At 47.3% G+C, this 23,251-nt stretch overlaps 1 protein-coding gene across 2 annotated transcripts in view; it reads left to right on the plus strand.

Annotated features, from left to right (window-relative positions):
* Positions 1–23,251, plus strand: part of nsg2 (neuronal vesicle trafficking associated 2) — a 58,148-nt gene that overhangs the window by 8,099 nt on the left and 26,798 nt on the right. For both annotated transcript variants that reach the window (XM_004550331.4, XM_004550330.5), the window contains exon 3: positions 11,504–11,614. In XM_004550331.4, coding sequence (XP_004550388.1) covers positions 11,504–11,614 — 111 coding nt within the window. The remainder of the gene's footprint in view (positions 1–11,503; positions 11,615–23,251) is intronic.

Consider the following 23,251-nt stretch of genomic DNA (forward strand, 5'->3'; position numbering starts at 1 on the left):
GGAACGATAGAATTCTTATATCGGGATATGCGATTTTGTTCATATCGCACAGCCTTAGCCTGAATTGTTTATAAAAAGCATGATCCATGCTCGTTACCCGCCAATTCAGATGACCCCACCATCGTCACAGCAGAAACTGTGACTCCTTAAACCAGGCAACATTTTTACATTCTTCTGTTTTTTAACTTTGATGAGGCTGTGTGAATTGTAGCCTCAGTTTTCTGTTTTAAGCTGACAGGAACAGCACCTGGTGTGATCTTGCCCTTCCGCTTCAGGGTTCAGTATGTCGTGCGTTCATAGACGTTCCTCTGCATATCTTGGTTGTAGGGTCACAATACCAGAAATTGAATAGTTAGTACCAGTAGTTGAATTAATGGACAGCCAATTCGATATCAAAACAAAATTTGTATCCCACATACTTAAAGATGAACTTCTTGAAGTTCTTTTAAAAACTCTAACATGATGGCGGGTCATTTATTTAAAATCTTAACATTACATTTTGTTGACAAGACACTGACTGAAATATTAGAATATTTGCCATGTAACCTACTAATGTTAGAGTTACATCACGTTATTATAAGCATTTAATATCGCATCGCACAAAGCTGATTTCACAATGTTAGCTGTCAATCTAAATAGCAGCGTGCATTTCAGGATAACAAAAAAAAAGATAACACTTAAAAGTATCCAAACTTTTAATTTAAACTGAAACTCACTCACCTTCAATTCTCTGAACAGATCTGGATGTTCTGCTGCCTCTGTACCTCCAGTGCCAAATAAAAACAAATGCAGTCACATTTAAAGAATTTTACTCTTAAGTTCTGATGACATCTCTACATGGATGTAACAAGCGGTTATTTGAGTTTCTATTGGCTTTTTATTAACTTGAAGTAGTCTGGCTATTCTCTGTTGACCTTGGACATCAATAAGGCTTTTTCACCCAGAGAACTACTGCTCACTTTTTCTCTTTTAATGGATCGTTCTCCATAAACCTTCGAGATGGTCGTGTAGGAAAATCCCTAACAATCACAAATTTCTGAAAAACTCAGCCAAGCCTGTTAAGTACCAACAACCATGCTATGTTTACAGTCACTTAAATCACCTTTGTTCCCTATTAATTCCCTTAATTCAGTTAAAATTTCAGTAGGTTGTCTTAACCATGTCTGGAATTCTTATATACTTGAATTCCTGCCATTTGATTCGCTGAATACATTTTTGCATTAGCCAGGACTTGGACAGGTTTAAGTAATGAAGTGCATTGTAGTATGAAGTACTCAGATTAGATTTGCAGAGATCCCCGTATTTATGTGTTGAAGACCATTATTTAAAAAAAAATGTAAATAGATTTAAAGATAATATAGGCTGATCCAGCAGGTAAAAAACAAAAGTAACGTTATAACAGATTTACCTTATTTTAACTACCGTATTTCCCGGACTACAAAGCGCACCTGAATATTAGCCGCACAAGCTAAAATCAGGGGAAAATCCTGTTTTGTACATACATTAGCCGCACCTGACTAAAAGCCGCAGGTGTTTCAATGTTGACTTATCATATGTAAGAGAATATGCACAAAGCGAATTGTCAGGAAAGAGATGGCTGTTTGTACCCATAACTTGAAAAACAAGTTATGGGTACATATTTGCACATGTAGTACATAACAGTAGCCTACAGCACACCAGAAAAATAGATTCGGACTACCTTTTAGGCTCAGGTGCAGTGACACGGCTTTAACAAGAAGAAAAGTCAGTCATTCACCACCATCTTTCTCTTCTTCCTGCGCACTAAAACCACCAAAGTCCTCTTCTCCAGTGTCGGATACAAACAGGCTCAGGATGGCTTCGTCATCCACTCTCCGCTTCTCTCCTTCGTTGTCACTTTCAAAACCAAAGAAATCCTCATTGTCAGTGTCAGAGTCCTCCTCTCCATCATGCAGCAGTCCAGCCCTTCAAAATCCGGTGGTGATCGTGGATGTTTTCACACTTTTCCACGCTGTCAGAATCCACCGGTGGACTCCCGCTGAACGCGTAGCGCTACTTTGAAGTTTGTTTTTCGCGCTACTTCGTACGGCACTACGTTGCCTGGCGGATGGACATGTGACTAACATACCACTCTTGAACCCCGATCCTTCCGCCAGGCAACGTAGTGCCGTACAACAGCGGAACAAACAAAACAAATCGTCTTACGATATGACAAAAATCATGGACAATCCATAGAAAAGCCGCACCTGACTAAAAGCCGCAGGGTTCAAAGCTTGTGCAAAAAGTAGCGGCTTATAGCCCGACAATTACGGTAGTTAAGATAAAAAATGTGCCAACGTGAATGTCTGCTGTCATTTAAATTAAATATTAATTGTCTTGATTTTAACATCAGTTCATCCTGTTATAACTCATGTTGTACAAATGTTCTTCTCTATTTTTAATGGTTTTCATTAATTATTTTTATCACAAGGAATCCCGAAGAATCAAAGGTGTCAAAAATTTATCTACAGCTGCTTTCCACGCTAAACTTCACCAAAGACCAACTCTCTCCCACAGCTCAGTTCTTAGGGATGAAAAACGAAACAGCATTCACTGCGATAACAGGTCTCACATACTGGGAAGATGGGCAAAGAAGAAATGTTCTGACAGCTTTTCCACAGGGGATATCAAATCTGAAAAAAAGAAAAAAATAATAATACTGTCACGGTCCGGGGCAGCGGCCGTGTGGAGAGTGGAAGGAGGACTCAAAACGCAGCACTTATTCAGGTGTGAGGGTGATTTATTGATAATATCAAATATAAAGTGGGGATGGTAAAACAGAACTAAGGATGAACTAACTGGGAGAAACTACACAAAGAAATAGCAAACCTGAACATGAAGGGAGAACAGCAGGGAGAGCACGCAGGGGATTTCACAGGGTATGAACACAGACGACGCGACGAGGAGCAGAGGAAATCACACACTATAAGTACACAAAGAGACACTGGGAAATCACACACAGGTGGGGGAAACAGCTGGACCTGATTAACCTGACGAGACAGGGGAACACTAACACCAGGGACCAACAGAGGGAGCACAAACCCAGAACCCAGTGTCTAAAATCCCAAACACAAACCATCCCAAAACAGCCATGAATAATAATGAAAGTAATAACAATAAAGAACATAAACATAAAGTCACTGAGTCATGGTCGCAGGACCATGACAGTACCCCCCCCTCAAGGGCTGGCCCCCGACAGCCACAGAAACACACCACCAGATCCGGGCGGGCGGCAGGGGGCCCAGGACGGAGGGACCGGGCCAAGACCAAAGACGGAGGCCCCAGAGTCCCAAACAAATGTTCACAAAAAAAACCTCACAGGGGAGCAGAGTCCAAAACACAGTTCAGGTGGCCGGCCAGGGGCCCGATAACACAGGAGGCCAGGATGGGACAGTTCAGGAGGCCGGCCACGAAGAAGGCCGTGGAGGCGCACAAAAGGTTCAGGAGGCCGGCCATGCGGAAGGCAACGGCGGCCGCTCAGGTGATGGTGCCCGGCCAGTAGCCTAGCCAGCGGTCCAGAAAACGGCCGTTTAGCTCCAGACCCAAACGAGGCTGGGCCAGGCGAGGCTGAGGGCACGGAAGCCGGGACCGCAGCAGGCGGAGATGATGATGCAGACACGGAGGCTGGACCAGATGACGATGCAGACACGGAGGCTGGACCAGACGACGATGCAGACACGGAGGCTGGACCAGCCGAGGATGCAGACACGGAGGCTCGACCAGACGAGGATGCAGACACGGAGGCTGGACCAGGCGAGGCTGATGAGGATGCAGACACGGAGGCTGGACCAGGCGAGGCTGATGAGGATGCTGAAGCGGAGGCTGGACCAGGCGCAGTGGGTGAAGATGAGGATACTGTGGCCGAGGATGCGGGCACGAAGGCTGGACCAGACGAGGATGCAGACACGAAGGCTGGACCAGGCGTGGATGAAGCTGGAGATGAAACCGGGCCAGGCGTGGATGAAACCGGGCCAGGCGTGGATGAAACCGGACCAGGCGTGGATGAGACCGGACCAGGCGATGAAGAAGCTGTAGCTGAAGCCGGGCCGGGCAAGGACGAAGCTGTAGCTGAAGCTGGGCCGGGCGAAGCTGTAGCTGAAGCTGGGCGAGGTGAGGATGAAGCTGGACCAGAATCAGGCGAGGATGAAGCTGAGGATGAAGCCGGACCAGGCGTGGATGAAACCGGGCCAGGCGAGGATGAAGCCGGACCAGGCGATGAAGAAGCTGTAGCTGAAGCCGGGCCGGGCGAAGACGAAGCTGTAGCTGAAGCTGGGCCGGGCGAGGACGAAGCTGCAGCTGAAGCTGGGCCAGGCGAGGACGAAGCTGTAGCTGGAACCGGGCCGGGCGAGGATGAAGCTGGACCAGAACCAGGCGAGGCTGAAGCTTCAGGCTGAGGCGTGGCAGTAGCAGGTGGTAGCGCTGCAGGTGATGATACTGCAGGAGGCGGCGCTGCAGCCACAGGTGGAGAAGCAGCCACAGGTGGCCGGACGGGATCCTCGGGCCCCCCAGCCGACGTGGCAGTCAGTGTGGCATGAGGCTGGACGGGCTCCCCGGGCCCCCCAGCTAGCGAAGCAGGAGGCTGGACGGGCTCCCCGGGCCCCCCAGCAGGCGAAGCAGGAGGCTGGACGGGCTCCTCGGGCCCCCCAGCGAAAACAGCCGCAGAACCAGCGGGCACCGGGGCCCCCGGCACACACAAAACAAAACTAGGAGGCACGTGGGCCTCTGGCACACATGAAACAAAACCAGTAGGCACGTGGGCCTCTGGTGCACGTGAAACAAAACCAGTAGGCACGTGGGCCTCTGGCGCACGTACGGAGGGCTGCAGCTGCGCAGAGCACTGACCCTGCTCAGGCAGTGACAGCCCGGTGCAGTTCACAGCTGGCATCTTGGCCTCCAGGGGTCCAGAGTAAGCTGAGGGCAGTAACCCAGCCTCTGGGGAAGCCCCGGAGTGAGCAACAGTCTCTAATGTTGCCAGCTTTTGAGGAACAGGTCCGTTGTAAAACAGTTCATCTCCCTGCTTAGAAACAGCGGTGGAAAAACAGTGTGAATATTGTGACTCAGCCATTAACTAAACTATGGGTTGAGTGGCTAACTGGAGCGGCGGCGGAACAGGTAATTGTGCCCTTAGGGAGGCTAACGGTTGAGCTACAGACCGGGAAGCTTGTGGCTGGACACAGAACTGAGCCGGAGAATGGCGAAAAAGTCCTGGCTCAGAAGGAGCGGCAGAGACACAGTCTGTCAGTTTTGCAGAGGGTTTGTACACGCCCACTTGGGAAGGATCCGTTACCACGAAGGTAGGTAAGCGACCCGTACAGTCTCCCATCCCGCTCTGAATAGCCCCAGAAAACAAAGTCCTGGAATCTGGGGAAGCCAATGCATCCCGCTCACTCACCGCCTCGGGCTGCTCGAAAGTAAATGCAGACGGGGGGTGAAGTCCAAGGTCCAAAAGGAGAAACTCCCGCTCCCACGAACAGAGCGAGTCCAGAAGCCATGGGAGACCGGTCACCAGACGCTGTAGCCGCCTCTCTATAGCGCGCTGGGACGTGCCACCCGGGCTTTCCAGCCACAGGTCGATCAGCTCCTGTGTGGCATCGATGAGCGTCTCCCGTAGCTCCCTGGACGGATTAAGCGCTGCTGGGTCCATCTTGTGGTCGCGTCGTACTGTCACGGTCCGGGGCAGCGGCCGTGTGGAGAGTGGAAGGAGGACTCAAAACGCAGCACTTATTCAGGTGTGAGGGTGATTTATTGATAATATCAAATATAAAGTGGGGATGGTAAAACAGAACTAAGGATGAACTAACTGGGAGAAACTACACAAAGAAATAGCAAACCTGAACATGAAGGGAGAACAGCAGGGAGAGCACGCAGGGGATTTCACAGGGTATGAACACAGACGACGCGACGAGGAGCAGAGGAAATCACACACTATAAGTACACAAAGAGACACTGGGAAATCACACACAGGTGGGGGAAACAGCTGGACCTGATTAACCTGACGAGACAGGGGAACACTAACACCAGGGACCAACAGAGGGAGCACAAACCCAGAACCCAGTGTCTAAAATCCCAAACACAAACCATCCCAAAACAGCCATGAATAATAATGAAAGTAATAACAATAAAGAACATAAACATAAAGTCACTGAGTCATGGTCGCAGGACCATGACAAATACTGTGACTGGAGATGGAACGATGGAGAGACACAAAGAGAGAATGGCAGGCTGAGATTGATGAGCTTAAGCCATCTTTTCTGAAATGCACTTCATATACTTCTTCATGCCTTATTCAATCACTTGCTCCTTCACTCAAATATAGAAACGTGTGTTTTCAAAAAAACCCACATATCTATAAATTCTGTTGGCAACCAAAGTGTCCATCGTCACATTGTGAGGCAATCATCAGCTTACTGCACAGAGATATATTACAGATCTAAAAGTGACTCTTGAGTCAGACACAGAAGTATTAAAAGGTCACAGTGAAACAGGATGTTTACATAAAATATACATGACTAATTTGATATCTGTAAATAGACTCTCAAAGGAAATTGCTGGAGAGGCTGTACCCATGTAGGTGGGGGAATCATTAACCCGCCTCTTCCAGATGTAGAAGCGCTTGCCAGTGATATATTAAAGCAGCTACAGAAAACTCATGGTGATGTATTTTTAATACGGGTGGTTTAATTTGAAATTTTATTCACAGATGCAGTAGAAGGAATGAAATATTAATAGCTAAAATAAATATTTTTTATATACAAACTGATAAATAAGACTCAAAATTTAGATAAAACGGTGTTAACGTGCAACGCTGGTATTCTGGAAATTAAAATTGTGTTTTCACACTTACAGGAATATGTTACCAAAACTGCAGGATGTGCTGCACCACTGCTGAGACAGAGAAGTACCACCATGAACAGTAATAATAGTACAATAGTACAACTACAGGGGACTAAATGGGTTGTGTAATCTCCCACTGAATACGTTTTTTCATGTACCAGCTACCTGTACCAAATATTTGACCCCTTCCTGATTTCTAAGTCACACTTAAATGTTTAAGATAATAAAAGAATAATAATAATAGAGGTTAATCTGAGTGAATACAAAAAATCCTGGCCATATGTGGAAAAAGTAATTGCCCTCTCTTGTCAGTTCAATGTTATGAGCCATGTCCAACTCTGATTATTGCCAGACCTGTTCAATCAAGAAATCCCTTAAATAGGCTAAAAGAGCAACAGATCGTACTATGATTTAAAGAAACAAAGTAATGACTTCTATTATTCTGGAAAGGGTTTCAGGGGACTCTATAGTGAAAGCCTTTATCTACAAAAGGAGACAACTTGGAACAGTGAACACCTTCCCAAAACAGCCTATCAAGTCATGTAAAAGGCCTCACTTGCCTCAGTTAAGGTCAGCGTTCTTAGTTTAATATAAGAAAGAGACTGGGCAAAAATGTCAGAAATGGAAGAGATCCAAGGCAAAAACCACTGCTGACCAAAAAAGACTTCAGGACCTGGAAGTCTTGTTGCAAGTGATGAAACCATTAATTCCACTCTCTACCAGTAACTCCTGAAGGACAATGTCTGATCATCAGTTCGTGCCCTGATGCTATAGTTCACTTGGGTTATGCAGCAGGACAGTCCACCTCTGAATGGTTCTTTGCTTGTTGAAAGATCTTCTGATAAGCATCCCTACAGCATTTTGCGGTGTTCCACTTTATAGCTGTCATATTTATTTCTTCAAATGGAAAAAAAAGAAAAAGTCAAGGCTTCACCAAAGCCACATTGGTTTATGTGCTGGGTAACTAAAATAGCTTTAGCAGCCTTTCATGAAAATCTGATATTTGCTGAGATATTTAATTTTGGCCACCTACCTGACTTTCACTGCTATCGCAAACACTTCACTGCAGGCTTTGCCAAAAAAGTGCACAATCATACTACTAACATAAAGAAATAAAAGGCTGCTCATGCACAATGATAATAATGCAAGCTGCAATTGCTTTTTTTTCAGTCTTCATATCACATCTGCATTATTTATACACATTTACATCCAGTGTTAGTAATAAGAGTTTTCTGTTCATAAATTTAAGGTTTCCCAGAGAGTATTTAGACCTGTCTGATCAGAGATGGTGCCACTTTGTTCAGGGGATATCTACGAGCTGGCTGACAGCTAACAGCTGTGTAAATGAGGCAATGTTGACTGATGGCCACTTCATTAGGTAATATGAAATAAAGGAGTGAGATTTAGAGAAGGGGAAAGAGTAATGAAGCAAAATAAAGCGCTGGTGTGTTTGAGCCTAGAGGCTGCGAGCATGTTATTGTGAAATGAGTTGGAGAATGGGAAAGTTGAGCCAAAATTGAGACATTAGTTACAACTATGGCAAGCCTGACGTCTGGTGTTACTGCGCGGAAAGCCTTGGGGCACCAGCGCCTCAGGGGTCCAATCAAATGCGCAGTATTCAGTACACCTACTGCGGCCTTCAACTGTTAGATAAGAGGTTTCTACAGCCAACTGACAGCTTTGTTATTCATATAGTGGAGCCAGTTTGTGTGCGCAGCAGTTTCTGGCTTTGTCTCAAAGTGACGGAGAGCCGCTCAGAGGCAGCACAATTAGCCTCAAGGACACTGAGACATTGTTCTTCTTTTTTTTCCTCTCCATCCAGCTCTCCTCTGCTCTGTCATTTGTACTCTATTCCCTGCCCTGTCTTCTGTGCATTAGTATACAGGAAACGCACAAAAACAGTAGGGACACTTTGTCTTTTTAGTAATTGCAGTGGTGAAGTGCACGCAACCTGGTAAAAAGCACCTCTTTTGTTGTTCATTTACACCAGGGCCACAAAAAGCACCACAGAGGAATCAAAACTAGCAAGAGGGGACTGTGCAAATATAGCCTCCAGACAATCTTAAGAACTGCTTATACATGTGCGTGCAGCCAGACACTACTGCAGAAGTGTGACTTGCAATGCAAACTGTTTTTATGTTTGAGTGTGCGTGGGTTGATATCTTCATCAAGAGAAGCTCAGCTGTAATTCCTATGTTACTAAGGAAATCCCATCTGCTTTCTCCTCCCACGTGTTTTGAACGTGGACCTCCTACAACACAACTGGAAGTCGGAAAGCAAACCAGAGCTTTGAAGACTCTGTGTTTGGACTACAGCTCCAAACCTGTTTGCTTGAGGAGTGCAAAATTGACACTACTGGGACAGTTTTTTGCTTCTTTTGTTTTGCTCTAGCTGCCAGCAGAAAATAGCAAGACAGCTTAGTAAGCGGTAACAGGTGTCTGATATGAGCTTTCCAAATCCAAGGTTTAATTCAGCGCCAAAATAAGAGAGCTAACATTGTTGCCTTAGAATATAATTATTGAAAAGTTGACTGATGTGCTGTAATCTCATACACTGTCTAATATCAGCTGACACTCTTGACCCCAACTGGTCACAGCAGATGGCCCCGCCCCTCCCTGAGCCTGGTTCTGCTGGAGGTTTCTTCCTGTTAAAAGGGAGTTTTTCCTTCCCACTATCACCAAAGTGCTTGCTCATAGGGAGTCATATCATTGTTGGGTTTTTCTCTGTATGTATTATTGTAGGATCTAGCTTACAATATAAAGCGCATTGAGGTGACTGTTGTGTTGGTGCTGAATAAATAAAATTGAACTGAATCGAATTTTCTAACCCTTAAACCTGCTGCTGGTTAGAAAGATGTGCCTTTGTCCAAACTTCCTATGACAATTATGCCTTTTACAGAGGAAACATAACTTGGGGTGAGGGGTGACTTCTTTGTCATATCTTTATACAGGAATAGGATTTGTTTGTAGAGGAAGCGCTAAGCACAATATTATAATGTTATTACCATAAGATTTGTTACTTTATGACCAAGAAAATGTCTCTGTCAAAATATCTTGGAAGAGCTTCTGAATTTTGTGTTTTACACTGACCAGCCACAACATTAAAACTACCTGTCTAATATTGAGTAGGTCTTCCTCATGCCTTTAAACAGCTCAGATCTGCTAAGACATGGGAACTGGATATTGGACAATAAATGGTCCTGTGTCCTTTACTTTGGGTGTGAGTTTTCCTTCTGGTGGAGGCTGCTGCTGCTGGAGAGTGACGTTGCCATGAGGGGAGTGCTTACATCCCATTTATGCTTCAGTGGGGAATCTATGCCGTAACGTAAAACATAACCTGCTCACACCTCCTGAGAAATAACTGCACGATGCATCAACGCAGCCCCCAACTACTGTGATTGGCCTGTTCAGCACAGTTGATTCCTCATGTGCATTTCTGACTACTCGCCACAGTTTTTGAATTTATCAGTGAGAGAATAACAATCATCAGCCCAGTATAAGGAATAAAAACCACAGCATCAATATAAGGACTCACAAATGTCTGTAGATTCCTGGAGGGAGATTGCTGAAACTATCAGAATGGATGTGAGGGACTGAACAAAAACGTGGAAAAAAAAATGAGGGACAAATATCTTTACCCCTAAAAGAAAAAGAAAACTGACCACAACAAACAGTAAGGACCCAGCATTTTATTTTTGTCTGTTGGCTGGCACCACGTATGAAGCATCAGGACATGACCACATGGTAATGAACATGTAACGAACCTGCGCAAGCATAGACAACGTCGACCACTTACAGAGGTTACATTGTAGACTCTACAAAGATTCCCCACAGAAGTCTGAATCAGGCTTCAGTCTGCAGCAATATTGAAGGGGGTGCTACGTGTCCTGTTAATATGCAGATGATTTTCAGGACCACAGACAGGTACAACACTGCATTGTAATTAGATGATCAATGATATTCACGCCATCTGTCAGCTGTTTGCTCATGCGGCCAAAGGACTGATGAACTTTTGCTATGTCAAGGCATCACCACTCCTCCTACAGCGTTGGTCGTATTTTAGTGAAGTGACATTAATTTAATAGCATTGATCCTCGACTTTTCAAGTCTCCTTGACTTCTTTAATTCTCAATAGTTTGTGCAACAAAACCAACCACTAGTAAGAAAACACAACTTTCTTTCTGCACGTTACATTAACCTTTGAATTCAGCTACAATGTTACTGAGCTTCTGGTTTCAATTGGTTTTTATTTTGAAGGCAGTGGGAAACAAACAGAATATTAGTAAATGAATGTTTCCTACTGGCTATTGCACATTTTTTCTGGACAAAATATTTCATAATGTACATTACAGTCTACTGAATGTGGATATGTTTTGATACAGATTGTTAACCAAGGATGATTCTGCACTTTGGCCCAGTTTTTATTAAGCCAACATGTTTCCTCCGTCACCTTTTTTTTGCACTTGACCTGAATGAACTGATTTTGTCAGGTGAAACCTCCTGCCATTTAATGCAGTTTGTAAGACCTTTGTGGCAACACGCTAAACGTAAATTAACCTTTCCCTTCCACGGTAATACCCATCAATCCTTCGCTGCCTTCAGCATCTTTGAGTATTTAACTGCTTTAATTTCGACTCTTCTTCTGCTTCCAGGTGGTGGTGAAAACTCGCACTGAGTACCAGACAGAGAAGAAGCGGCTGAAGGTGCCCAAAGTGGAGGAGTTCACCATCAGTTTTACTGATGGAGTGTCTGAGAGACTTAAGGTAAGAATTTACATAATAGAAACTCACAGTGTGCTTAATTATCTTCGGGGTCTGTGATGCAGAAATAACAATTCTAATAATGGGTGTCCGGTGGGTTCTTTATCATCGCAGCTATAATTGCATGAAGAATATTGATTCATCTAACATGTTCCCCTTTGGCCTACCCAAATGAAATCCATGTGACCAGTTTGAACTGCTCGTTACATTTAGAAATGCAGCTGCAGTTGTAGTGTAAATACTCAGGAAGTAGACAAACAAATGAATGAATCTGGGTTATGATCAGCTCATGCAGACATGAGACTCCTGCTCTTTCTATAACAATCTTTCTCACTCACTGGCATGCAAACTCACAGTCTTCCCCGGTGACTGAAATAACAAGTTAGGTTCTATAAGCCAGAGTTTAAAAAGAAATTGTGTGTATCATGCAACAAGCTATACAGGCTTCATACAGTACATTAACATGAAATTGATTTAGCCACAGTTGCATCCGTGCTATTCACAACACTCAGGATAGTCATTTATTTCTTGCTTGTATAGCTGTAACTCTGCCTAGCAACCACTACACAAACACACAAATGTTCCAGGACAATAAAGTTAGTCAGGTTAGCTGTCCTGGGGAAGTTTACAGTAGTAACACGATGCAATCCCTGTTCTGTCATTAATCTTTGCCAATACTAGTATTTGGTGAATTTGCGTTTATTATTATATTTGCAAAATACCACCATATGTCTTGGTCATATTATTTTATTTAGTTGTATTTATCTGCGACACCTTAATGGCCGGTCTGTGAAGATATTGTCGGACATTAAACTCCGTGGTCCATGGCGCAAAAAAGGTTGGGGACCGCTGCTTTAAAGCATTCGTATGTCATTTATTGTCTTTGCAGAGTAGGCACTTCTGGATTATTTTTGGAAAAGTGTCTCTTCCTGCAGGGCATTGCACCACCAAACCAAACTAAGGGATGTTTACAGACACTCTAATTGTGGAATAATTATAAACTTAGCACAAAAAGTAAGGACATTTGTGTTTGGTTGATTATTTTTTGTATCTTATACTGCTGGAAAGTCTCTTTATTCCGGCTCCTCCTCCAATCCCTGAATCCTGGAGGCAGATGAGAAAAAACACACGCACAGTAACGAAAACGTTCTCTCCTTCACAAACCGAGTATGCTGATCACGACTACGCTACCCGGTTTAGTTCAACGTTCCAGCGTTGGTTGTGACTCAACCGCCCCGTTAAATAGGTCTGAGCTGGCAAGGTAATTCTGCACAGGTGCGATGATTCTAGCTCAGGACACTCCCCTCCGGTCAACTGCCGTTCCGTGCCACGGCTTCCGGAAGTACATGTTCCAGCAGAAAAACACATGCACAGGATGGAGAGGAGAACACGACACAGTACACACAAACACCACAACAAATTGGCAAGACGATCAGTGAGGACCGTCTAGCCATGACAGTACCCCCCCATTAACGGGAGCCTCCCGGCGACCGACCAAATTTGTCAGGGTGCCGGCGGCGGAATTCCTTCACCATAGCATCATCCAGAATCGCAGACCGCGGCACCCAAGCACGCTCTTCCGGACCATACCCCTCCCAATCCACCAAAAACTGGAAGCCCCTACCGCGACGCCTGGCATCCATAATCCACGTGATGGCATAAGCAGGAGCGCCGGCAACAACCCGGACGGGCGGCGGGGGCCTGGAAGGCGGGCACAAAGGGCTGGTCCGGACCGGTTTCACCTGGGAAACATGAAACACATTATGAATCCTCATGTTGCGAGGAAGGGCCAAACGAACAGGCACCGGATTCAACACAGCTTGGATCGAAAAGGGCCCAATAAAACGCGGGGCCAACTTCTTGGATTCAGTTCGTAAGGGAATATACCTGGAAGAGAGCCACACCTGCTGTCCAACACGATAGGCAGGGGCCGGAGTGCGGCGACGATCGGCCAACCTCTTATTCTGCGCCGTCGTCCTCAACAGAGCCGCCCTGGTGGCGCGCCACGCCCGCCTGCAGCGTCTCATATGATGCTGAACAGAGGGAACGGCCAGCTCACCTTCAGTGATGGCAAGTAATGGTGGCTGGTACCCCAGCGACGCTTCAAACGGAGACACACCAGTGGCCGCTGACGTGCTGGAATTGTGGGCGTACTCAATCCAAGCCAACTGGTCACTCCAGGTGGATTGGTTCGAGGAAACCACACAGCGTAACATGGTTTCCAACTCCTGATTCGCCCTCTCCGCCTGACCGTTCGTCTGAGGATGAAAACCTGAAGACAAACTCACACGGGCCCCTAGTCCTGAACAAAACGCCCTCCAGACCCGGGAAGTAAACTGGGGGCCCCGATCAGAAACAATGTCTTGCGGAATCCCATGTAACCGAAAAACATGCTCGGTAAGGAGCCGAGCCGTCTCTAAGGCAGTCGGAAGTTTGGGCAACGCCACAAAGTGCGCCGCCTTGGAAAAACGATCTACAACAGTTAGTATGGTCGTGTTACCTGATGACGACGGTAGACCAGTGACAAAATCCAAAGCAACATGCGACCAGGGGCGCTTGGGGACTGGCAGAGGGTGCAAGAGACCGGCCTGGGGGGCACTGGGGGTCTTATTGCGAGCGCAGGTAGGGCAGGCCGCAACGTAGTCCCGAACATCCCTGAGAAGAGAGGGCCACCAAAACAAACGTCGCAGGAAACTCACGGTGCGGTTCTTACCAGGGTGGCAGGAGAACTTTGCTGTATGGGCCCAGTGTATAACCTTGCCCCGGACCGTTGTGGGGACGAACAGTCGTCCGTCAGGGCCCGTCCCTGGGTCCGGCTCCTGTTGCTGGGCCTCTTTAACCATCCTCTCGATCTCCCACGTGATAGCTCCCACGATGCATGTGGCGGGCAGAATGGGTCTCTGCTTCTCTCCGTCATCCGTGTGTGGTGCAAATTGGCATGAGAGAGCATCGGGTTTCGTGTTGCGTGATCCTGGTCTGTAGGTTCTAGTGATATTGAAACGTGTAAAGAACAGGGCCCACCTGGCTTGACGTGCGTTAAGACGCTTAGCTGCCTGGATATACGCCAAGTTCTTATGGTCCGTCCAAACCACAACGGGGTGTTCACTTCCCTCCAACCAGTGCCTCCATTCCTCCAGGGCCAGCTTGATGGCGAGGAGCTCCCGATCGCCCACGTCGTAATTCTGTTCCGCTTGGGTCAGCCGTCGAGAGAAGTAGGCACATGGATGCAGCTTGCCACCCACCCGCTGGGAGAGAACGGCCCCCACCCCCGAATCCGATGCGTCCACTTCCACCACAAATGGTCGGGTGAGGTAAGCCTGGATCAAAATGGGAGCAGAGGAAAACAGTTGTTTCAAACGAGCAAATGCCTGCTGCGCGGAACTAGACCATAGAAAGGGCAGTTTGGGAGAAGTGAGTTGTGTGAGGGGAGAAACCACCTGGCTAAAGTTCCTGATGAACCTCCTGTAAAAGTTGGCGAACCCAATAAACCTTTGCAGTTCTCGACGCGTCTTGGGTTCGGGCCACTCCACCACTGCCTTCACCTTAGCAGGATCGGCTCGTAGCCGCCCCTCCTCCACAATAAACCCCAAAAACGGCACAGACTGAACATGAAACTGGCATTTCTCACCCTTGACGATAAGTCGATTTTCCAGCAGACGCTGCAGCACCAGTCGCACCTGTTTCACATGTTCGGCTCGAGTCTTAGAGAAGATGAGAATGTCGTCTAAATAGACAAACACAAAATGATTAAGAAAGTCACGCAGCACATCATTAACCATTGCTTGGAAGACAGCGGGGGCGTTGGTGAGTCCGAATGGCATGACCAGATATTCGAAGTGCCCCAAATGGGTGCTAAACGCCGTCTTCCATTCATCCCCCTCACGAACACGAACCAGGTGGTATGCATTACGGAGATCGAGTTTGGAGAAGATAGTCGCCCCTTGGAGTAGTTCAAACGCTGAGACAAGAAGAGGGAGGGGATATCTGTTCTTTTTTTTTTTTTTTTTTTTTTTTTTTTGGCCTGTCCCGTTTGGCTCTTTTGCCCTCAGAATTGTTGTCTAAAGGCAAAGAAAGATGCCCAACGGATTTACTTTACCAAACTGACCATCCCAGCCTTGCCGTAATGGTCCATTTGATTCACCTTTTATTGTTTATTTTATTTTCACTCACTGAATACGGGACAGACTTGACTGGGGGAAAGAAGGGGAGAAAGAAAGAGGGAAAGAGAAACAGCTGAGAAGAGGGACGGGGGAGAAGGGCAAAAGACAAAAACCAACAGAACGGGCAGAGAAAAAAAAATGCATATATCAATCACCTGGGTCACCTGCTGAGAAAGAAAAAAGAAAGCAAGCAGAAGAGAACAAGAGTAATAGAATAAACAACATCACAATGATATATGGGAATATGACAGTAAATACTAAATGTTAAACATTATTGTGCAGCACATAAGATCAACAGAACACAGTGTGCTTTGAGGTAGGAGCCAAAAAGGGTGTAGTTTGTGGGTGTGATCACCCGTGTGTACACCTGTGAGCATGGACGCGCTTGTTTTTTGTTTTTTAAAAGGTTCCTTCATGTAATAATCTGCTAGAGGGTGTGGGGGGGCCACAGCCCCGTCCTCCAGGGCATGAAGCAGGTGTGGAGGAGATCAAAACTCCAGACATCCAGAGGCCCCCAGAACACAAGAGACCAAGGAAGACCAACAGAGGGGCAGCTGCGCCACTGTCCCGGAAAGAGCTGAGGAGAGTCCCAGATGAGGGCTCACTCAGCAGCCGCGGAGCAGAAGCCAGGGGGAGTTGCAGTGACGCGCCCGTGAGCTCCGCCGGCAGCCAGCTGCGCCTGAGTGACCGAGCCCCAGGCCGAGAGGCCGGGGGCACCCCACCTCCGAAGTGGCCCGAGCGAGCCCCAGGCTCCAGGCCCCGATAAGCGGCCGCCAAGGAGTGAGCCGGTGTGTACCTGGACGCCCATCCCCGGACACAAAGAACCACCAACGCACCGATGTCTGAGGGGGTCCGCCACTGGCAGGGGAAGTGGTGGTAGGGGGAGATAGGCCTCCAAACCTTGGAGGGCCTGAGATGTCCCCAGAGAGGTGGCGCCTGACACCCAACCTGACATATAGACACAGACATACAGGCACACACAGATACAAACATCCATTCCCACCCTCATGCTCTCATATGCACTTACTCCACACTCAACCAACGTGGAGACAGACATAAAGAGACGTTGTACACACGATCACACTCCCCAAGCGTACTCTACAAACCGGGTCTAGGTGCCCCCGCCCCTGGAGGGGGGAACTGCACCCAGACCCAGGTGGTGTTTCCCTTTTCCCTGCGGTGGGGGGAGGCAGACCGCCCCCACTCCGTAGCAGCAGGAAGGCTCCACACTCCAGACCGCAGTTGGACGGCCAACTCCTCCTCCTAGCCCCCCTGCTCCAGCAGGTCGCAGAGAATGGGGGTGAGAGAAGACTCCAAACCTCCCTCCACCCGCTCATTGTAGTGTTGATGCATGTGTGTTTTAAGGTGCATTTAAAACCCAGGAGGGCTTGGAGCTACCTGCCAGAGAGCAGCAGGTAAGCGCATGGTCCCTCCTGCTAGCCCTCAATGTCTATGTGTATTTAAAATTGAGAGGTGGGCAACGATGCCAGGGGTGGGGTGTACACCCTGATGGTACTTTGGACTCCGTGTATCGTGCCCACCCCCAAGATCCTATATGTATGTGTAATGAGAGTGTGAGTAATGTGAATGTCTAAGTTGTGGGATAAAATTGAGGCAGAGGCAGCCAGAAGGGGACGGGGGGGGGGGGGGGGGGTAGCCTCCTCTGCACCCTGGTGACATACCCCTACTCCAAGGCCCTGCATGTGTGGGTGGTTGTGGTGGAGCGGGAAGAGGGAGGCAGCTGGAGATGGGGAGGGAAGGAAGGGAGGGGCAAGTGACCCCTCCCTGGGGCCAGCTCCCCCGCTGACCCCAGTAGGCACCCCCACACTCCGCGACCCGCCAGGGAAAGGGGGCCCAGGCCCATCCAGACCGGGGCCCAGTGCAGGAGTGCCGCCCGGCCCCACAGAGCCCGGGACAGTCCACCCAACCCCACCACAGAGAAAACTGCACCCACCCCACCATCCACTCATCTTCCAGACTACATAAGACAATAAACACCCAGGCTGAGATCTTCCTCCACCTCTCCTGTATCTCCCCCTCCTGCAGAGGGAGCTCCTGAGGAGAGGAAAGCTCCTGCAAGATGTGACAATCTCCCCCACCAGTTGAAGAGCCCCCCAGGTGGCTCGATGCACCGGCGGCACCCTGCTCCAGGGGGATATCTGTTCTTGACGGTGATCTTGTTCAGGCCCCGAAAATCAATACAGGGGCGGAGAGACCTGTCCTTCTTCTGTACAAAGAAGAATCCAGCCCCCAGAGGGGACGTAGATGGGCGAATTAGGCCGGCAGCGAGAGAGTCTGTAATGTAGCGCTCCATCGTCTCCCATTCAGGCTTTGAGATGCTGTAAAGCCGGCTGGTGGGTAATGGGGCGCCAGGGTGCAGATCTATCCCGCAATCATAAGGGCGATGAGGCGGGAGAGACACTGCTAGGTCTTTGCTGAATACTTGAGCCAGGTCATGGTACTCCGGAGGGACGGCTGAGAGATCGGGTGCCTTCACCTGAGCCGCCGGATTCAGGGGCACTACACTAGGCACCGCTGCACGTAAACAATGTTCATGGCACCACTCGCTCCAGCCTGTCACGCGTCCCTGAGCCCAGTCGATCTGCGGATTGTGCTGTTTAAGCCATGGGAACCCCAAGACCAATGGGGTGCCGGGGGCTTTAAACAGAAACAGGGAAACTCTCTCAACATGGTTACCAGAAAGAACTAAAGTCAGATCGACAGAGCGATGGGTTATTGCCGCTAACGGGCTGCCGTTAAGAGCTGAAACCTGAAGAGGCTCCTGGAGAGGAACCGCGGGGAAGCCCAACTGCCTAGCGAGCGATTCATCCAAAAAATTTTGTTCAGCTCCAGAGTCCACTAATGCACGGCACTGGTGAGTGTGAGATTGAAAAACCAACTTAGCAGAACAACTCAGATGGGGAGCAATGTTCATGGTCGCACCCGTCAGTACTCCCACAGCTACTGACGGGCCTGGTCGTTTCCCCGAGAGGGGCATGCGTCAGCAAAATGTCCCTTCTTTCCACATGCAAAACACTCACCCGTCTGGCGTTTCTTCCTCCAATCTGTGGAGCTCAACCGTGCTCCGCCTAACTGCATCGGCTGCTCCTCCTCTCCTGCTGACCGCGGGTCCGTCCCCTTCCACTCCAGGGCCGGTAATCCAGTCCGCCACCCAGCGCCTCCCGGTGTCCGCTTGCTGAACTCCCGAAGGTGATCGTCCAACTTAATACATAAATTAATCAATGCACACAAGGTCTTAGGCAATTCTTTGGAAGCCAACTCACGCTTCAGTCCCTCGTTCAGACTGTTCAAGAAAGCTCCCCGGAGCGCCATTTCCTCCCAACCAGTCTCCTCAGCAAGAATCCAGAAATCCACCGAAAAGTCAGCGACACTCCTCCGGCCCTGTTTCAAAACAAACATCCTATGTGCCGCACTGTCAGGGTTAGTTCCTTTATCAAAAACACTTCGAAATTTGCTCAAAAAATCAGTGTAGGAAATCTGAGGCTGGGAGTTTAGGACCGCTTGTGCCCACTGCAAGGCTCGACCTGTCAACAGCTCCACCATCAGGGTGATTTTAGAACAATCAGTGGCATAAGCCTGAGGCTGCTGCCTAAACGTGAGGGCACACTGCATTAAAAATCCCCTACTCTTGTCCAAATCTCCAGAAAATTTTTCTGGGACTGGCAACAAATGTTCACGCCGTGGCGGAGGAGGGGAGGGGGGCAGTGGGCAAGCAGCAGCGACGTTGATCGGAGGTGGTACTGGTAAAGGCCCCCCAGCAGCTCCAGGTGGAGATAGCAACATACCTTTTAGCTCGGTCACAACCTGGATTAGCGCTGATTGCTCCTTGGAGAAATGTTGTAACATATTCTCATGGCGTTCTAGTAGCGCCGCCTGAAGTGACAGCTCGCGCCGCCAAGGCGCCGAGTCCGCTGAGTCCACTTGGCTGGAACGTTCTGTCATGGTGAATGGATTAAAGGACTCAGGTGCGAGACTCCTTGCAGAATAACAGTGGATTTATTTACAGTGAAAAAGGTGAGTTAATAGTTCAAGTCTATAATCCAAGAAGGGCAGTGCAGTGATTCGGCGATCTCTCCTCACGGTGACAGTGCAATAATAATCCACAACAACTCCTGGTGCCGGCTCCTCCTCCAATCCCTGAATCCTGGAGGCAGATGAGAAAAAACACACGCACAGTAACGAAAACGTTCTCTCCTTCACAAACCGAGTATGCTGATCACGACTACGCTACCCGGTTTAGTTCAACGTTCCAGCGTTGGTTGTGACTCAACCGCCCCGTTAAATAGGTCTGAGCTGGCAAGGTAATTCTGCACAGGTGCAATGATTCTAGCTCGGGACACTCCCCTCCGGTCAACTGCCGTTCCATGCCACGGCTTCCGGAAGTACATGTTCCAGCAGAAAAACACATGCACAGGATGGAGAGGAGAACACGACACAGTACACACAAACACCACAACAAATTGGCAAGACGATCAGTGAGGACCGTCTAGCCATGACATTTCCAGTGGAAATTGGCTGACATATCCTCAGCATAACCAGGTATAATATCCACAAAACTTAAAAAGAGGTTATACACACACAATACAGTAATATTATGTTGAAGCACAGTACGTATCACTCCATGAGGCTCCTGACTACGGTAGCTGTAATGCTCAGACAATCCATTAAGCGGTGCGGCTTCGTAGCTTACCAAAGTTGTACTAAAACATTTTTGACAGATTTTTTAACCGTGTATCACATAAAATCGGTTCAACGTCAGTAAGCACAACAAGAATTCATACATAAGGCGCACCGGATTATAAGGGGCCCTGTCGATTTTTCATCAAATCAAAGGATTGATTTTAAGTGTGCCTTATTTTCCGAAAAACACGCTAATAACGACGGCCTGCTAGCATGCTCTACCAAAAATTGTGCTTTGTTGTGTATCTGACGGACGAAAACCAAACCAGTTCCACACCACTGAAGTTGCAGCATTTTTACAAACCAATGTTAGTTCATCTGTTTCATTCAACGATCCACTTTCGGCCTTCTCGTTCTCCATTACCGCCATGCTTTTTCCGCCATGTTCGTATAAAAATAAATGCATTGCACATGCACGTTTTACCCATATTCTATCGCGATATTTCACTTTCTTATCATTGCCTAACATTATACTGGTGTTACCGTGAACGGTATGATATGGCCCAGCCCTACTACTGACTCTTGTTTTAAGATGGTTGAAGAATGGGATGCCATGCCACAGCATTGTGTGACCAAGCTGGTGACCACCATGAGTAGGATGTGCCAGGCTGTTGTGGTTGTGTTTGGTTTTTTCATGTATTTCTGAGGCCCCTGTTTGTTAAATAAATGAATAGTGAAATTACCAACATGTCTTGTTTCTTTAGACTTCGATCATCCAGTCCAGTAACGACACCTAAAAAGAGTCAAAAACAGAATAAGCTTTTTGGCATTGGCAGAGATGATTTACCACATTTTCATGAGTGCAGCCCACATGCTCAACTCTGCTGCTCAACCCACAAATTCATTTTCCTTACACATGTGGCACCATTTAAGGGGGAATAAACAGGTTTTCCGGTAGTATAAGATTTATTGTCAAGAAGCATTGTTACAAGAAAGAAGTAATCGACCAAACCCAAATTTCCTTATGCACATAAGCTTAGAATTGGAAGGCCAAAGTCTACAGTAATAGGTAGATCTTTGAAAAGATGACAGTATAGCCATCTCACTATGCTGATGTTATATCCTAGCCAAGTCTTAAATCCAGTGCTTCTGGTCGGGGCTTTATGTCACGTTTCTATAGGTGTCAGCATTTATAACAAAAACAGACTTACTTTCCATCCCAGAGAAGATTTGTCTTCATTTACATTTATCAATAATCTAATAATCCAGACGATTTATTGAAGTTGGTAACCACTAGACAAACTGCCTGGCTGTTTGCATTTTTTCCCCTTTAATCTATATATACCAGTGCACAGTCAGAAGGCAGAAAGCACACTATTTCATACAGTAATGACATGACATATGAAATCCTCAACAAAAACAACAATTGCCTTGTTGAAAGAAAAACAACCACATGCAAATTATTCCACTGAAAAGCAGCTCTTTGAAGGTGGAAGCTACCCGAGCTGACAGGTACAGGGGTTCGATTTACCCAGTAATGCTTTACAAGTATAGATATTATATTCACTGTCAATATAACTAGCTACAGCATAGCAGTCTACAGTGCCTACACAGTGTGGATTAAAATCTAATAGGACACATTTTCTGGCAAAGCGAGGACCTTTACTTGAATATTCAAGTACAAATAATTGATAATTCTTCATCTTCGGTTTTATTGGCATTTTAATCTAAGCAAGGGAGCTGTGTGCATCTTCCAACACCACCCTTCTTTGCCACAGGGTAGAACAGGTGACTTGAGCAGCACGAGTGTGGATCACAGCGCTCCAAAATCATCCACGGGCGCTGTCTGCTCTGTTTCGCTGTCGTTAGGGGAGACCAGAGAGATCTCACGTTGTCATGGCAGCAAAGAAAACCTCCCTCCATGGCAACCCTGACAGGGAGCAAGAGAGGAGGAAAAAGTGCACGAGCAGAGGTGTGTGCATGTTTAGGTGTAGGTGAGGGTGTGTAAATGAGGTGTAATACTGGTCTGAGATGTCCTTCGAAGCAGGAGAGAAGAGAATCGGATCCTGGAAAACATGAGATGTGCTGTGTGTTCGGACTGTACTGAAGCTGTGAAGTTTGAGCAGAAAAATGTGTCTTTAGATTATCCCATAGCACATGGGGTGAGCTCGGTGCCTTGGTAGAACATCAGACATAAGTTTTGTTCATGATATCGACGGAGTGCAGCTGCCTCTGGGTTCCCTTACTAGTTCCCAAGAAGCCAATTAAAGGGCTTGATGCCTTTTGTGAGTCCCGTTTTAAGTGCTTATTGGCTAAGCATGTTTAGGAGGTGGTTTGAATAAATTTTGTGTGTCAATATAGTCTATACAGGATGCCATTTTTGTTAAAATGTTCTCTATCTACATATAGCATACAGCACATTTTAGGAATTTCATTGAGAAACATTTTAAATGTGAGACGACCAAACAGACCCATCTAAGTATCTTTCAATTACAAGTAATTACCTTCCTTAACAACTCTTTGAGGAGGGAAGTTTTTAGGGCTTGAAATACATTACAATTGAATGTTGTATAAAAAGGTTAAGGAGTGTTTTTATTGCACCACTGGTAACAAAAAAACGTTTTTAGCATGGTTGTCCATTGATTTTCCTACACTTATCCAATTCACGGTTGCGAGTGGGGGCCTGAGCCTATCCCAGCTGCCATAGGTTGAGATCCTGGGAGGGTCACCAGTCTATCACAGGACTAACACAGAGAAACAGACGATTATGGCAATTTAGATTTAGCAATCGGGCTAATTCCCTACTAAATTTGTGTTTTTGGCCTGTTGGAGGAAGCCG

The sequence above is a fragment of the Maylandia zebra genome, linkage group LG10 (genome assembly GCF_041146795.1).
Source record: "Maylandia zebra isolate NMK-2024a linkage group LG10, Mzebra_GT3a, whole genome shotgun sequence".
In the NCBI taxonomy this organism is placed as follows: Eukaryota; Metazoa; Chordata; class Actinopteri; order Cichliformes; family Cichlidae; genus Maylandia; species Maylandia zebra.